Source organism: Cyprinodon tularosa, unplaced genomic scaffold, assembly GCF_016077235.1.
Source record: "Cyprinodon tularosa strain WSP-4 unplaced genomic scaffold, ASM1607723v1 ctg283, whole genome shotgun sequence".
Classification (NCBI taxonomy): Eukaryota; Metazoa; Chordata; class Actinopteri; order Cyprinodontiformes; family Cyprinodontidae; genus Cyprinodon; species Cyprinodon tularosa.
The window spans coordinates 935476-953753 of record NW_024038989.1 but is presented as its reverse complement, the minus strand read 5'-3'; the positions used below and the strand labels follow the sequence as shown (position 1 = coordinate 953753).

The 18278-nt window shown below is 38.7% G+C and overlaps 1 protein-coding gene across 1 annotated transcript; it reads right to left on the bottom strand.

Moving 5' to 3' along the window:
- Positions 1-2720: 2720 nt before the first annotated feature.
- On the bottom strand, positions 2721-15755 carry si:ch73-109d9.2 (uncharacterized protein LOC565042 homolog). The gene is made up of 4 exons (XM_038290515.1): positions 15143-15755; positions 13631-13752; positions 5674-5782; positions 2721-4129 (listed from the first exon to the last, which is right to left on the bottom strand). Exons 1-4 carry the CDS (start codon positions 15405-15407, stop codon positions 3009-3011), a joined length of 1617 nt encoding a protein of 538 aa, XP_038146443.1. The 5' UTR covers positions 15408-15755; the 3' UTR covers positions 2721-3008.
- Positions 15756-18278: the final 2523 nt, after the last annotated feature.

Here is an 18278-nt window from a genome sequence, read left to right as displayed (position 1 = left end):
ATAAAATATTCCTTTCTAATACATATTGAGCTGATACTATTGTTCTAATAGCTGGCAAAGACTCAATTCAAGTGCAGTTCTTATTACTACAATTACTAATATTTGTTCACTGAAGTCGTTTTCCACAGAGCAGTTCAGATTATTATGTGTAGTGCATACCGGTATGTTAAGGCCTTTTGTTCTTGTTTTTTTTCCGCTTGCAAATACTTCTATGCACAATATATACCTTAACATAAACAACATTCAAACAATATATAATAAAAGGCTTTGTCAAACATTTTTTGGGGGATGGCAGAATAGGTATAGTGAAGAAATGTATCATTCAACATTATAATGGTACTTTAAGATCCAACTTAGGTGTGAAGTGATATTCAGGTTGGGTTTGAGAACCCCTGACCTAGAGTTACAACAACACCATGGCTGCATTTGCAGACTATATAAAGACAAACAAAGCACCAATAGTTGTTGTCCTTCCCAGAGAGACGCAGTTCAAATTACAGAAATACGAAGAGGAAATAAAACTTTCTCAATAAAAAATTAAACATGGTGGCAGCATGAAAGAGACAATACTAGCATGGGAAAGGATTGCTGACTACGTAAACGCTCAAGTTACATCTCAGGGACTTAAAAAAAAAAAAAACTGCATCCACTCCCTGTACTGCATGTTAATCGTGTTTCCCACTGGAGTGAAGAGGGCTTGGGAGCTGATAAAAGTAAAAAAAAAAAAAGTTTAATCTGGATAGTTGGACATTTTAATTCCATAATATATGGGCTATAAAAAAGGTAGAAGCTGATTCCACAATTGCATAATATTAATACAGGAAATGGTTTGAGTGAAATCAGCCTATTTTTGAGATGTCAAACCTCAGTGGGACAAATGTAAAATCTGCTCTGCTTTTAAAATGGTGAAAGCCCTCAAATTCTGTCCTAAATCTAAAGCAATACCTTAATGTCTTTTCCAATGAAATGAAGCTTCATACCATTGCTGTTTCAGTCACATATAGACGCTTTTTTCTACATGGTCAATGTTCAGTTTCATAATAGGAGCCTGCTTATTATTATTTTTATTTACCTGGTGTTTTACTATTAATCCCCCATGCAGCATCAGTGGAACATTTCCCATTCTCACTTATACCGTTACATGAAAAAGAATATATATATATATATATACATATATGCCAACCTCTATATTTAACAGCCCAGTTTTCATAATGTGGTGAAGAAGACATTTTACAGAAATCCAGGTAATGACTCTTAAATCCTTACGTGTACAGCCAAGGGGCCAACACATGGTACTAGGACCTGGCATATAAAGGCCAGTCTGCCCCATGATAACCTGTATCAATCACATTTTCATAGTGATCCACAGGATCTTTTCACAATTTGCGTTTAGATTTTTATTTTCTTACTTTTTTTTTTGTTAGCTTCCTATAACAATTATACAAGAAACAAGTTAATGCCAGGGTTATATAAGGACATTACAGAGGAGAAAACAAACACAGAATAGTGAAAGACTGGTATGTCAAAAAGGAGGAAAAAGAAAACAAAATTAATAAATTGAAAACTGTCAAGAACATCTTTTGTTTAAACTGCTTTCTGTTTTTCAAGTTCCTTTATTTTGATGATGGGTTTTTGCAAGTTTTTATCTCCCCTCTGAATTAAATTAGGCCTTCAATGAAAGGACACAATTATTTTTTGAACAGCTGATTGGTTGCTGAATGGAGCATTTTCAAGAGTTCAGATCAATCCTGAAAGCTAGCCTGCTCCGGAGCAGGCTTGCTGTTCAGAGTACGTTTCCATTGTGACTAGCCTTGCTAAGAATTAATCCAGCATCATGGTACCGGAAAGTCAGGGTTAAACCTGAAACCTTGATTCGCTAACCCGGCAATTCTGCTTATAGGCATCTGCACTTCATGCAGTTTTATTTGTAATCATCTCTAGATACAGATATCCATTTCCTTCCTCTGCACAATTATGCCCCTTTTTGTTTTTGGTACCTTGTTTATGAAATTGTTATAAAATTTATCAAGGTCTTTAGTTCTGTCACAAAATGTAAAAAAAAATAGTGACAGATAATGTTACTTCAAACCGTGTATTCTGCTGGACTGATGTAGAAGCTGAATTTTTGGTCTTTTTATGCAAAATGTCACCTGAGATGAGTATTAAGTTCCACATAATACATCAAAGTCGAAAATATACATTTGCAAAGAAAGGTCAGGTTCAGTTAATCCTGATATGAAAACCCCAGCACACCTTTAAGTCATTTTTGATTGAAAACAACTAGTAGATCACCAAAAACGGCTAATCAGAAATATGTACATCTATAGCACATAAATTAAGCTTACCTAAATCAAATAATTAAAACTGTTCATCCTTCAGTTTTGCTGTCTGTACCACTGACTATTTGATGACTTTATCCTAAATTTTACAAAACAGACCCCTTATTTTGCAGAATTTTTAAAGGCTAGAAGCTATCAAAGTAACTTTGATTCCTTGCAATGAGCAAATAATCTAAATATCCCTTAAATATGTTGAACCATAACAGTAGTAAAAGCCATTAGGTTCAGAAAACACATCTGATGAGATAATAAATCTGTTGGATAAAGAAAACAGTTGCAACAAACTGATATTAACTGTAGAGAAAGCTTTGCATCATTGCCTGGTATATCTCAGTTTGTTTATTCGAATTTGGAAGGAAGAAGATGAGATTAACCACATAATAACATTAAAAGCCAATTTTATTTAGATCCTGTGAAGAAATCAAACACATTTAATCAAATACAGTGAATTAAACCTACAAAGTATGCAGATGCAATAAAGCAGATGACAATAATTTAATAACACGTAGATTTGATCAAATCTTTGTTTTCTTAATACCAAAAATATTTACATTTTTTAAATAACTGCATCAAATGTAGGCAATCAATCAAGTTAGATACTTATTCCTATCAATGTTCACTTGATACAAAGGTTATAAAAAGCCCCATTAAATAACACACTCTTTAGTCCTACAGATCTGTCACATGCTTGCGCTGATGGGACTTCAGGTGATCCAGGCGTTTGAAGCTGAGCCCACAGACTGCGCAGCAGTAGGGTCTTTCCCCTGTGTGGGTGCGCTGGTGGACCTTCAGAATATCCGCCCTGGTGAAGCTTTTGTCACACATGCTGCACCTGTGAGGTTTTTCCTGCGTGTGAATCCTTTGGTGCAGCTTCAGGTTCCACAGACGGCTGAACTTGTTCCCACAAACAGCACAGCAATAAGGTTTGTTGCCGTTTTGGCCACATTTATGTGCTTTTAAGTTTGCGATGGAAGGGAATCCTTTTCCACAGTGGCTGCAGAGATGGAGGCCCTGCTCCAGGTGGATCCTCTGATGGACTTTCAGATTACAGGCTTGAGTGAATGTCTTTCCACACTGGTTGCAGACATAGGGGGACCCTTGCGCTGTACCTTTATGGGACTGTTTGTGGGGCTTAAAAGAAGCAGAATTGGGTAAGGATGTAAAACAATGGCTGATGGTGCTGTTTCTTGCTTCATTATCTCCATTTTGATGCTGCAGCCTTTGTTCTAATTGGACTGTATCACTGTATGCAGATGAGAGTTCATATGTAGCAGTGGGGAAATTAATTCCCTGGCCTCGGAAACTGACTCTGCTCCCCATATCACTGGATACCTGATCTGTGTATCGGACGTTTGGTTCCTGAAGATATCCTTCTTCATCTATAAGCAGGCAGCTTAACTCCCCACTCACATCATTGTTTGTCCTAACAGGGGAACTCTCCTCAGGCCCCGTGTTCGGTGGAGACCCAGCCGTGTAACATTGATGCTCAGCTTCTTCAGGGAGTTTCCTGTTATAATGATCCACATAACTAAGGTCATCAGGAAGCTGGGTTGGAGAACCTTGTAGCCCATCAAAGTTACCCATTTCTCCATATCCAGATTTGCCAAAGCTACCCAACTCGTTCAAGACAAACCTGTTCTGGAAATTAGATCCAGAAATGATCTCTGATTGTCCCTCTTGGCTCAACTGTGGTCTCTGGTCAAAATCTGGGTCCCAGTTTACATGGCAAGCTGCGTTACTCTGCTCACTGAAATGCTTACTTGGTCCTGGTAGATTTGGTGCATCTGTTTCTGAGACAATGAGATAAATGGACTGTCAAGCTGGTGTCAATACCACATTAATAAAGCAACAAAAAGTTAGCCTTTAATCCATTCTATCTTGAATTTTGAATTCATAGGGCCGAAATTATCAAGATCCAATTTTGCGTGCAGTAATTTGCGCTCGCAAACTGGAATTTTGCGCGAGGGGCTAAACCATGGTTTGCGGGTGATTTAATAAGAGTGATTGCGTAACTGGTGGCAGGTGCAAAACTGTTGGAGACGCCCTATTTAAATGATGGTTTTGCGCGTCTTGTGGTTTGCGGCAAAGTAGTTTGTAGTCTGTACAAACTAGTGCATTAAGAAATTTAAATCTTACAGTGACCCCCCCCAAAAAAAAAAAAAAAAAAAAAAAAAAAAAAAAAATTAGGGATTACCACCTTATATATATATATATATATATATATATATATATATATATATAAAGAAAAAACTTTGGTAACCTTTAATCCCTAAGGTGGTATGTGGCTGAATTTCTACTTCACTGCAGTAAAAAAAAAAAAACAGGTGTTTTGTATTGGCCTGTAGAAAAATGCACATACCAAATGGCTCACAAGAACTGACTGTGGATGAGATTACTGCGCGTATGATCCCTGCAGCATTGGCATGTTGCTCCACAGGCGCAGGGGGAGAACCCCGACCCCGTCGGACAGCACTTCTGAAAAACGAGATTGGGAGATCCCAGCTCTCGCTGCAACCGTACGCTGGAATGACCCAGATGCAAAAAAGTGCAATGTTGCAAGGAGTTTTGTGATATCTGGTATTGCGTGGATCCTCCTTGTGGCTGGCTCCAAATCCATTCGGAGTTCCCCCAACAGCTCCAAAATGGCAATGCTGGATAAACGATATGTTTTGATGATCGTTTCCTCCTTCATTGCAAAAATATTCACACGGAGTGAAAAAATGCGTTCTCTGCGTCTCCTTGCTTCATTTCGATGTCTCCTTCTTGCGACAATAGCCATGTGTGCGCAATTACGCATACGGACCATTTGCACCTTCTTTTGAAACGTGTTAAATATAGAGTCAGATACCGTTAGCAAAATTGCTTTCAGGTTTGATAAATCACTTTGCGAGTGCTAAATTAATATATTTACATGTTCTCCTCCCACAAGACGCACTTTAGCGTGTAAACGCCCCATATTGCATATTCATTGCAGAAAAAGTACTAAATGGATCAGAGGCGCTATTTAGCACGTTTTAAAGACCAAATCCTTTTAGCACGCTGTTGATAGATCAGTTTGTACATTTTTTAGCGTGCGCAGTGAAATAGCTCACGTTTTTATACACGCAAACCTTTGATAGATCCGGCCCCAAATCCTTTTAGCACGCTGTTGATAGATCAGTTTGTACATTTTTTAGCGTGCGCAGTGAAATAGCTCACGTTTTTATACACGCAAACCTTTGATAGATCCGGCCCATAGTCTTTAAAACAGGTTTCTCTCAACACGTTTAGTCTTTAAAGGAATGATGAATACCCTTTCATTTCATTACCAATTGGCTTAAAAAAAAACACTGACCTTCTTTGCTGACACCCCATCCATGTGATTCGTCGTCCTGTGGTGGTTCGCTCGGAGGCGTTTCCTCTTTAAGTTGTCGGTTACATGTATTCTCTTGTACATCTTCACTCTGCAAAATAAGCAAGATCACAAAAAATTTACATTAATGGTCCTTCTTTTGTAATTTGCCAGAAGTTTGCCACCATTTCAAAATGTTTTCAAATGAACCCTTTTAAACTGTATCAAATGTACATATTTTGAAGTTTCTTTTACAATTTGTTTAGATGTATTTATGGATTAAGACAGAAACTACTACTATAAAATGGATTTTTTTTATTGTATGATGCACTGCTTTGTTGAAAGCCTCTCCAAGATGAGAACTGCATGCATTTCTCTCATAAGCGCATGATAATATGCACATATAGACAAATATGGCTACCTAACTCAAAATATTCCTATTTAACCAGATGTTTTTTACCTTTCTAAGATGTGTTTCATTTTTCTCTCCTAATTGGTGTGTTTTCTGTCTACCTATATGTTTGCCAATATCATGCCTGAATTTCCCCAGCATGTGAAATAAAAGGTATTTCCAAGCAAATAAGATATTTCGTTATATACCCAGTCCCTCCCCTTTTCACTCAGAGGAAGCAGACTTTAAAGCAGCTCGCTAAATCACATCAAACGTTGCCTTTTATCTATGGTAGAATGTTAGGATTTCACTGTGATGAGAAGTTAAATTCTCTTACATGTACCGTATTTTCACGACCATAAGGCGCACCGGACTAAAAGGCGCAGTCTCAGTTATGTGTGCCATTTCTGTATTTAACACACACATAAGGCGCACCGGACTATAGGGCGCGTTTTTTATATACAGGTACATGTCCTCTCAGGTGGATTTTCCCACTTAAAAACATATTAAAACTACTTTATTCCCACTGATCACAGCAAATAAAGCTGCAAGGTGTATTTATTACAACGTATTATTCAAACCTGGGAACCAGCCGTGAGAGACACATCGCTGATGACACAGGGCTGTGATTACTCCTCTGATACAGTTTATTGACGCATAAATTACCTTAAAACATAGGCAGGATAATAATCTGGATGAACTGACTGCAATGATTAAATTTTCAGGTGGACTTTCTCACTCAAAAAGATTTAGATTATTTAGATGAAAAAACACCTGCCGAGGTGAGTCCTGATGCGCCGCGGCCCAGAGGCAGCTGTTGAATTAAGTTTTCAGGTAGAAAAATAGAGCGGGAGCAAAACTGAGTATGATTGTGCTTTATTCAAGTATTTATTACAGAGTATTAATCAAACCCCTCAAAGTCCTCATCCTCTGTTTCTGAATTAAACAGCTGCGCTAAATCCGACATGCCAGTTTCCCCTTCTTCTTCGTTTATTGATGCATAAATTAACTTAAAACATAGGCAGGATAATAATCTGGATGAACTGACTGCAATGATTAAATTTTCAGGTGGACTTTCTCACTTAAAAAGATTTAGATTAGCCTATTTAGATGAAAAAACACCTGCCGAGGTGAGCCCTGATGCGCCGCGGCCCAGAGGCTGCTGTTGAATTAAGTTTTCAGGTAGAAAAATAGAGCGGGAGCAAAACTGAGTATGATTGTGCTTTATTCATGTATTTATTACAAAGTATTAATCAAACCCCTCAAAGTCCTCATCCTCTGTTTCTGAATTAAACAGCTGCGCTAAATCCGACATGCCAGTTTCCCCTTCTTCTTCGCTGTCAGAGTCACTTTCCGTGCCGGGCGGCTCCTTGGAAATGATGCCGGCTTTTGCGAAAGCCTCTTTAGGCAAAGTCTTTCTTTTAAAAATCACCATAGGCGGCAGTTTCTGTCCATTTGCGTGGCAGCCAAGCACAACAGTAAACGACGCCTTTTCATACCCCGTCGTGTGTATCGCTACAGTGCTGGTCCCCTTCTTCTCCACCGTGTGATTCACCGGGATGTCGAAAGTGAGCGGCACCTCGTCCATGTTGGTGATGTGGCTTGGCGGGATGACTTTGTCAGCGATGTGTTTGCTGCAGAAGGAGTGGAAGCTCACCAGCTTTTCATCATAATCCGCCGGACATCGCTGAGCAACTGTAGTCCTGGTCCGGATGGAAAAATTGCACCGTTTCATAAAACGGAAGCACCACGATGGACCTCCTTTAAAATTTTAAATTTTCATTTCTTCCGCCAGCTTTACTGCTTTTAGTCGAACAGTGACCGTTGAAACGCTGGCCCCACTCGTTCTATGCTCCACGATCCACCGCTCGAGTCTTTCCTCCAACTCGGGCCACCTCGCCTTATGTCCGCGGAAACTCTTCACCAGTCGGAGTTTGTTATCCAGCTTCCTCCACTTGCGAACCATCGATTCATTTATATTGAATTCTCTCGCAGCTGCTCGATTTCCATGTTCCTCTGCGTAGCTGATAGCCTTCAGTTTAAACTGGGCTTCATAGGCGTGTCTCTTTGCCAATTTCAGGGTTGTTAAGACAACAATGTTCTGCATAAAGCACATACCTGTTCTTTTATACACAAGCCACGCCCACACTTCCCCCTTTAAGGTTCTCACATACTCATGGTGGTCTCAACAACGTCCGCAGATAGGGCGCACCCCACATTTTGAGGGGAAAAAAAAGACGTTTAGGTGCGCCTTATAGTCGTGAAAATACGGTAGTAGAATGAAGGAATAATGTGAAATCAATGAAGCCGAGATTGCATAACTTTTTTCCTGCCAGTCTGATTCAACTTTAAGAACTGGGAGCTCATATCGTCTGATTTGTTTTTTGTAAATTCTCATTGAAATATTGCAAAATGAGACTTCATTTGCTAATAAATTATTTCTTAAATCATGTTGCAAGTCTGACTGATCCTTCCCACCTACCAAAATAGTAGATACTGCAAACTTGTTCCCAAGACCTATGCATGATCCCCAGCTGCAAGCACACACACCAATCCCTCAGACTTGTAATCCATCATCATGACATTTTAGTGATTTTTTTAAAACAAAGTTGGAATCTCAATGGTCCTGTTGTGAATAGTGATTTATATCTCAGAAATGCAGTTTTAATCAGGAACGTGTTTGAAACAACTAAGGTGGAGGTATATTTGATTTGTAATATAATCCTAATTTTAAAGCAACACTTCATACAGTTTAGGCTCCAACTAGAATTTTGTATATTAAAGTATAAAAAATATGATTAAGTAAATAAATAAAAATGTATTTTTATAGCACATTTCAGCTGCAATGCAATTCAAAGTGCTTCACATGACGGCTAGGAAATGAATCATATTTGCAATATAGCAAATAGATTACCTAAGCACACCCATCATGATTCAACAGACCAATCACAGAGCCCATGAACAACAAAAGGCCCCAACAATCCAGAAGAACCAATGTATAAACGGACCTCCATGCTGCCTAAATACATCAGCGCTCCAACTACAGACTGTTCTGGTGCGAGCCGACAGAATTGACAAAGACTCCTGGATAGTTGGCCAAAGCATGAGGGTCCATCTTCCTGCACATTCCAGGTCAGATGCAATTAAATAGTGTTAGGATAATTACACCATGGTATGGGCTGCCTGATACACGTCAGAACTGATCTTTTAATCTAATTATGGCAGTTCCTCTGTGTGGATATACAGTTATAATCTTCATTCTGTATGTGGCAAAGATTTGGAAATGGAATGAGAGCGGTGTCCTTCAGCTAAGAACGAAGTGTAATATTTAAATAAGGCTGGTGCCATGGAAGTCTACTCATCTGCTAACATGTATGATGTAAAATATGAAAATCTGGCAGAATGGAGATGTATAAAATGCCTCTTTAACTGTTAATCTGGGTCACTTCCTGATAGGTCAGACCGGACAGGAACAGCTGCCTTCTGTATATTCTAAGCAATTTCTCTGATCTGAGTAAGATTACAATTTCTATCAGAATCTGTTGTCATGTCTCCTGATTATTTAAAACACATAAGTTATAAAGTAATACTTAAAGAATTTGTCTTCTTTTCCCTCATTTCAGGGAAAAGAAGCGGAGAGATAGAGCATCAGGGTGCATACATAGAACCTTTAACAATAGCTTCCCTTTGTTCTTCTGGATTTTTGTGCCTTTTGTTGTGCATGCGCTCTGATTGGTCTTATGAATCATAATTTGTTTTTGAACTGAATTAAGTGGTTAATAGCTCTTCATCCTTTTCCAAATAGGAAGCTACAGATTTCAGCTTCAGGCACACAACTCCATTAGATTTAAATTATGTACTTACATCATTTATAATAGTTGTCAGTTCTATTATTATTTTTTTTTTATTATTTGGATTTTTTTTTTCTATTATTATTTTTAGCTGTTTATCCCAGTCAGCTTATAGTCAGTGGGGAAGCTGTTCAGTGGGAACACTCAGGGGATGTGGGGTGTTCTGAGGTTGAATGCTGTCCTTAAATCTGCAAGGGGCTCCAAGGGGGAGATAACAACTGACTGACTGATGAGACTGACCATCTAAAGCTCTGAAGCTTAAAAGCAATCTTAACATTATATGGCAGGCAAAGTTCTGTTTGAGAAAGTCAAACATTTCTAAGAGGAGTTCTGGACTACAATGAAGACCAGTCAGCTGTTCCTTTTGAGATGAGCAAACAGGCCGTTAAAATAGTCTGTGTGGAGAAACGCATAAATAATCTAAAATATCTGTTGTTTCTTGGTTAATGAGATCAAATTTACGTTTTTGAATCTTTAATTACAAACAAACTGTCAGACTGAGTTTGGACCATATATGAGTTCTAACCATTAATACCAATGCAATTTAACCCAATCGTCATACCTGCAGACAGAACCACAGTTAAAGGAATCATTTAAACTTTCAATACAAGCATTTTGATTACTTAAAGACCCATAGAAGGCTTTAATTCAAATACTCCTCCTTAGCCTTTAACAACATCCAGCCACACATCTAATGTTAAAAACCGGTCTTTGTAATCTTGATATCGACATGCTGTGTTGTTTTTAAAGAACCTCTCATATTTTGCTTCTCCACTTCAAAGTTTTCTGTCTCCAGTTGACTGCCAGAGCCACCACCCTGATGGGCATTTCCTGAATTTCCCTCATGACACATTTAACGTCCGTTTGCTGCAGGATGGAAAAATGAGTAATGGGAAGTTATGTGGGATGTGCAACAGTCACTCCTTTCAGCCTACTGTTCAGATGACAGGGAAAATATATTAAGAGGCTCAACACCCTTCACTCAACTATGGAGATGGTAGATTTTTTTAAGTCAGTGGTCCCCAAGCCTGGTCCTCAGGGACCACTGCACTGCATATTAAAAAAAATCTGTGTCCAGCACACCTCATTCAAATTAGGTCTCAAAAGCCTATGTTGAAGCCAAAAGGGTCTTCAACGTTTTCCAGGCCAAGGACCCCGAACTGATGGTGAGATGGAGCGGGGGATCCCCGTATTATATATATGGTATGAAATAGTGTTCTATCAAACTGATCCTATAGTCACTCTATTACAAATGGAGTAATGTAACTAAAGTAATCCCTCCCTGGGATTATTAAAGTATTTCTGATTCCTGGTTGATGGGACAGGTGTTGTGAATGAAATGGTGCCCAGCCTAAAAGAGCTCCTGTGTGTCACTGAATGTGTGCATTGATGACTGAAAGACATCTTCTGCCTCCATTTATCTGTTTACTACAGTGTGTTGAATTCATGTTCATTTGGATTTAAAGACATTTCAATTAGTGGAAAAAAATGCAGGGGGGATATAAAAAAAACATCTAATCAACCAAAACTTTCACGACCCCCATGCAGTACTGTCGCGGACCCCCTAGGGGTCGCGGACCCCCTGTTGAAGACCTCTGCTGTAGATCATTCATTCTTTTTTGGTGTGACGCAACAAGTTAAGACCTAAAGCGAGCAGGACAGATGTCTCTGAGGAACAGGGTTGAAATATGGTGACTGACCGAAAGTCACATGATCACCATAACACTGCCAACTGCAAAAGATCTCTTTTCACTGAACGTCTTTCCTGCAGCAGCTGAAAATGTTTAACACTGTAAAGAGAGAAAGGATTTTATTCTGAAGATCTTCATATTAGACAGTTAGCCAGATTTTATTCCAACATTTCTGTACCAAACAAAACTGCTTTCTTCAAAAGTTAGAATGGAGCTGTTATGTCATACAATGATGGACAAGTTTAGGTGGACGATGAGCTGCCAATAACCACAATAAAGGGTTGCTATACGCATTAAATTACATTTGCAAGCTTGTTAGTTTTCCTTGAGTCTCCTCCTCATTTTATAATAGAGACACAAAGACAGAGGTTGACGCCACAGCTGCAGGGTGGAAGCACTTCTCAAGCTGAATGATCGTGATGTATGTCACATTTGTTATCAACCAGAAGTGATTAAACTTAGCAATACAAACAAACTTGCCTCTACTCCTACTATATAACACTGTCCTGCAGGTTTGGGGTTTTCCCAGCTGCAATAGCAGAGGTAATAACTTCTGCTGTGAAAAAAAACAATACAACCAAAGGGTTCATCTCGGTCTTACTATGGATGGAGTGTTCAATTTAAAAAAAACAAAAGACAAAAAGGGCAGCACTCAATGGAACACACTCCCAGATATTGTACTTCACTTGCCCTTTAAAAGCCGGCAATTCAAAAAATGTTGCAATCAGTTGACACCCAACGCCTGCTCTCGTTGCAATGGAGCGCTTAGTTAAGTTAGTTTGCACTTGTTTATAACACTGGTTGTTTTGCTTGTTATGACGTAAATTGAGACATTATAATTACTTTCATTTATTGTTTCAGATATGTTTTATTTATTGTTTTTAGTTGTTTTTGTTTTACTTAAGATATTTAAAATGATTCCAGTTCCTGAATTAAATATTCTTCAGAAATGAAAGTGTATTTTTTTCTGATGGGTTGTAACAACATCAATAATATATTTTATCTGCAATAATTTCTGGGACACTTTACTGTTTATTCATTGCAAAATGTGTTACCATGACAGATCTACTACAGTGCTGGATCATCTTCTTCTTTTTAAAGAATTTATCTACTTTCTTTTAGAAGTAGAACCAGTTCATTCCCTCTAGAACCAGAACCAAGAGACTAATTCTTGTCCAGCGATAATATGCATTCTTAGCGATCCAACCAAGTAGAGCCAGAATTAAAAACAAGTTTGTATGCATTAAGAAGATTTAAATCTCACCACCATCTGTGTTTGGTTGGCGGTCTGAATATAACCTAAATTTCTCTTGATGTTTGGTTTATTTTTATGTTGATCCGACCTGTTTAACAAACACAGTAAACTGATCCATGTAAGCATAAAACCTCAATTATTTTGTAATATTAGGGCATTTTTACAAAGCACTGAACGTATAGACATTTTAATTTTTTCTGTCTTGTTTTAATTTTTCCTTGCTTAAATGTTTAGTGGAGGATGTTCTTTTTCCAGGTGGATCATCAAAATAAGTGGTCCTCATAATTGTCAATCATACTTGTGATATACTTACTTGAGGTTGTCCTGAGTCTGACAAAGTGAATAATTGCAAATCTTCTTTTGGAAAGTAAGCTTGTCTGAGCGATGCAAACAGCAGCTTTTAAACAAAGCGTGCATGAGGAGAAATGGGTTCTTGCATGCTCTTGCACACGTTTAATAAGCGGTCCCTCTCGGGAGCGGATATAGCGTGGTGCAGAGGTAAGGAGGGTGGGTCTTTTCAAACATTTGCAAAAATCCTCCACTATACCTTTAATCTGGACTTTATCTACACGCTTCAAACCTAATTTCCCTATTGAAAAATAATAAAAACTCTTATTATGGACTCCCCATCTGCACCTCAAACTCCAACATTTTCCTAATTTCTGTGATATTCCCCCATAATGCCTAAATTATAGCTTGAAAATGGTAAAAACTTGGCAGAAACAAAAACAACAATGTTCATTTTGAAAAAAAATAAATAAAATTAACCCACCTGGACACCCCTGTCAGTCACTTGCGTTTCCTCGTCGCCGTTTTCACTGGATCCTTCTCCAGCAGTGTCCTGGTAAACCTGCTGTTCTTCTTGTGACACACATTCCTGTTTCAGGCTTTTGTCTGAGGGGTAAATAGAAAAGATACGTCTCACTATATGCACAAAGGATCAAACAGCTTCGAGGCTGGTTGTCTAATTAAAAGTTATTTTAACACTTTAAAATCAAGTATTAATCTTAGTCTTTTGCATATCTTTGACTTGGGCTTGCATTCCCACATGAGGCTTACTGAAAACACAGAGCCACAGACACAGTGCTACCACATGGTAACATCTGAGCTATAACCCCTCTATGAGCCAAAATTACGCTAATAATATCTGAACAATTAGTTTTGCATAGCTTTTTGAAAATGCAAGTTCAGCTTTCTCAAGCAGGGTTTTTTTTTATAGGCAGCACAAGTACAGGTGAAAAAGTGTCAGTCTGGGTGTTGTGAATGCCTTTGCAACCTAAAATTCTACCTCACCTACATCCAAAGCCAATCTTATACCAAAACAGCATCACAAGCTATTTAATAAGAGCTTATGTTTTAAAGATTAATACTAACAGAAATAAGAAAAAAAGTTGAATGCGTTACATTATTAAATTAAATCCGTTTATTTACATAGCAATGCTTCCTGAAACGCCATATAAAGGCACTTTGTGGACATAATTCTATGAAAGCATACAAACAGACTGGTTTAAAGGTTTCTATCCAAGGAGACCTGTAGATTGCATCAAGTCATTGACTTGCAGAATTCGCTCTTCCTGGATGAGCGTAGAGCTGCAGTAGAGGTTTTCTTGCAGGTGTGGTTGACTTTGCAGCAATTCCTCAAACCGAGAATGTATTCAGAAACAGTGGGAAGAAAAAACTTAACAGGAGGAAACCTCCAGCAGAACCAGGCTTAGTGTGAATATATGAGATGGAAGGTGATGGAAAAGGCTGTTGTCCTAATCTGAGGCCTGGGTTTCTCTCATGGAGATTGCTGATGAAGATTCTCAGTCATCCAGGTCATAGACACTCCAAAAAAAAGGTTACAAAACAATCCACTGGACCTTTTTTTTTCCAAGTTTGAAGATGCTTCGCTCCCATCCAGGAAGCTTTTTAATTTAAAAGTCAAAGCCTTGTTTTGGCTTAGACTTTTATCGCTCCATTGTAGGTTTTTGAAAGCTGCACTCTGAGTCTACCTCCTCTGTTTAAGGTTGGTTATTCTTAACATAGATAGCTTTCTTTACGCCCCTCTCAAACCATCTGTCTTCGGAGGTTTCACAAATCCGACATCTGATTTTAATTCTTCTACAAGTAGTTTAGAATAATCTAGTCCAGGTTTGATATGTGTAGGTGTTGTAGTATTTTAATTAGAATGGATTAAAGATGCTGAAGGTAGGAGGAAATGAAGTGGAATCGCCCTTTACCTATTTCTCCTATCAGAAGCCAGTCAGCACTAAATGAATAGCAGATGGAGGACACCACCCACCTGTCACTGTGGATGGGAGCCCTCCGGTTAGCCTCGCTCTCCCGCAGTCCACGCATATCTCCTTCCCGCTGTCTTGCCTGTCTTTTCGGCGGCACTCTGCAGACCTCAGCCTCTTCTCCAAGGAATCCACCTGCTCCCTGCACCGCAGAACTTCCTCAATAAAGCTTTCCTCTACCAGCCGGGTGATCTCATAGATGGCGGCCTTAAACACTGTCTCCATCACCCCGGAAAGCTGGGACTGGAAGGACTGGATGGTCTCCGCCATCGCTCATCAAAAGGCTGATCGACTTAAACTTTGAGGCTCACTGGCTAATGCTGCCGGTGTATATAGTAAAAAAAAGTGTTTTATATGTATAGCTAAACGAATAGTCAGGATATATTTTAAGCCTCCGTTAGCCACTTAGCTTTTCCCACTAACTTTAGTTACCACACAACCATCTTCTTAAATATTGATCGCCCTACCCATTTATATCGCCTCCGTTTAAACAATAACATTGATAAACATGTCCCCTTCCAACTAAACTAGATTAACAGTAGTAAGAAAGTATTCATAACCGCAAAGTCTGAGTTTTTCTGAAGGCTTTAGGATTCGGCTTTCCAGCATTGAGACTTCCTGTCTTCTTCTTCTTCTTCTTATGAGATTTTATGGCGGTTGGCAGACTTGTGAATTGTGCATTACCGCCACCAACTGATATGGAGTAAAGCAAGAAAACAGGAAACGATTCACCCCCCCCCCAAAAAAAAAAAAAAAAAAAAAAAAAAAAAACCTGTGTAACTTAAACCAACATAATACTAAATCACATTTGCCCATATAATTTTAATTTACTCTAGGTCATCGTAATTCTGCCAGTTTCTGATGGTCCCATCGGTCCTCCCATCATGCTTCCAACCATCTCCCAGTTCAAATCTTTAATGTCCAGATATTTTTCTGCAGCCTTCACTATTATTTTGATTTTTTCAGTTTTTTTTGTTGTCTGTGCAGTACAATTAATCACTTCTACCATGAAAAGAACAAAATTTGTCTTTTTAACAATTAGTGAGTCTTCATCAATTTTTGGAGATTTCTCTAGAGGTTTGGAATTTGCTGTGTGTTGAACTGTAGGTTTGGGTTTTTCTGACTGAGATGGGATCCTTTTTGCAGCTTCAGCGTAGGTTATTCCGAGCTCAAATTTCATTTTTTTAATTTCCTCAGACCTTTTGCTTGCTTCACAGCCGCGATAAGCAGCAGTATGTTCTCCACCACAATTACAGCATTTTATTTTAGCTTCTTTTCCACATTTTCCGTACTCATGTTCTCCTGCACACCTTCCACACCTCTGTTTCCCTTTACAAACTGCTGCAATGTGACCGAATTTTTGGCATTTGAAACATCTCAATGGTGGAGGATTGTAGATTTTGACATTATAGCTTATGTAACCGATGAATACTTTGCTTGGTAATTGCTCTTCTTCGAATTTAATTAACACCGATAAACTATCAGATCTTTCTCCGTTTCTTGTTGTTTTTAACCGTTTTACTTCTTTTACTTTTGCACCGCTTATGTTTTCCAGAATCTCTTTTTCAGAAATTTTTAGAGGAACTCCTCCAATGACTCCCCTGCTGATCTTTTTGTTCTCCATTAGGCTGCACTGAACTCTTATCCCGTCAATTTTGTTGATACGTATTGCTTTGCCTTGCTGGGCGCTGTCTCTGCAGTTAATTAGCAGGTCTCCACTGTACAGAATTCTGGCACCTCTGACTTCTCCGACAAGTTTATTGATGGTTTTTGTTAAGTGAACCGGATTCCAATTTGTAAAAGAGTCTGCCTGATTAACGACTTTGAATATGACTTTGAATTCATTTTGTTGTGCTGTGGAATGTATGGATTGATCATCACTGGATTGTTCTGAACTAGATTCCCCTTTAACTGATCTCTGTTTTTTCCGCTTTTTCTCATTTTTTGATGTTGCTATCTTCCAACCTTCATTGTCACTATTTCCTTCTTCCATCCCACAAGAATCGCTTCCTGTTTCCTCACTACTCACGGCCCAGGACATCTCTCCACAAGCAGCTTCAAAACACGCGCCATGCACCACCGGCCTGGTTCCGTGGTTGTCTCAAAACTAAATCTTCTTCTTCTTCTCTTCTAGTGGAATGTTGCCTGTCATTAGTCGACCGAGACTTCCTGTCTGAAAATACGGATGCGGAAATAGGACAATCTCTGACACAAATTGGCGGAAGAAAAAATAAACGTTTGCCTTTGCGCCCCCTGGTGGTTTTGCACGAATTAAATATTTGTTTCCAATTTCCCATCGTTTCATTAGAAATTACTGCAGCGTTTATTCATTTGGACATTTATGTGATCTTATTTATTTTTCGTAAACACAGGGACATGGCGTTGGAAGTATTTCATGCCAAATATATATATATATAGATAGATAGATAGATAGTAAGCGCGTCACAATCACACCATTAATAGTATTTATCAGTTGACAAACCTTGAACATCGGTCATGAAGTTCCTAATCCACTTGTTTGTATGACCACTCCAATGAACCCATCTGCTTTTTTATGAGCTTATATTTTAAATTTCAGTAACTAAAATTTTATATATATATATATATATATATATATATATATACACACACACACACACAGGTCTAGATCCACGCTCCACTCCAGTTGGTGGCAGTAGTGCATCCGAGCGTCGTTTTTCAATCGGAATTACACAGGCAGAAGAAGAAATAAGCGGAAGTAGGCATATTTTAGCCACAAATGTGGCATTGCGTGTCACGGTATGGTGCGTTTTTAGTATCGGATGTTTACGTTAACTCGGAAATAATTTGTGACGAGCTCATGTTTTGGTTTATTCCAGTGGTTTAGGTTATACAAAATTGCAGCTTAAGACAAGAGTTCGTGACCGAAAATTCGGTCACATTGCAGCAGTTTGTAAAGGGAAACAGAGGTGTGGAAGGTGTGCAGGAGAACATGAGTACGGAAAATGTGGAAAAGAAGCTAAAATAAAATGCTGTAATTGTGGTGGAGAACATACTGCTGCCTATCGCGGCTGTGAAGCAAGCAAAAGGTCTGAGGAAATTAAAAAAATGAAATTTGAGCTCGGAATAACCTACGCTGAAGCTGCAAAAAGGATCCCATCT

Excerpts from the sequence above, each read along its gene's own strand:
- si:ch73-109d9.2 (XM_038290515.1), bottom strand. The coding sequence starts at position 15,407 with ATGGCGGAGACCATCCAGTCCTTCCAGTCCCAGCTTTCCGGGGTGATG. Across the intron at positions 13,753-15,142 it reads GCTCCCATCCACAGTGACAG|ACAAAAGCCTGAAACAGGAA; the intron begins GTGGGTGGTGTC and ends TTTACCCCTCAG. Across the intron at positions 4,130-5,673 it reads ATGGGGTGTCAGCAAAGAAG|AAACAGATGCACCAAATCTA; the intron begins GTCAGTGTTTTT and ends TCATTGTCTCAG.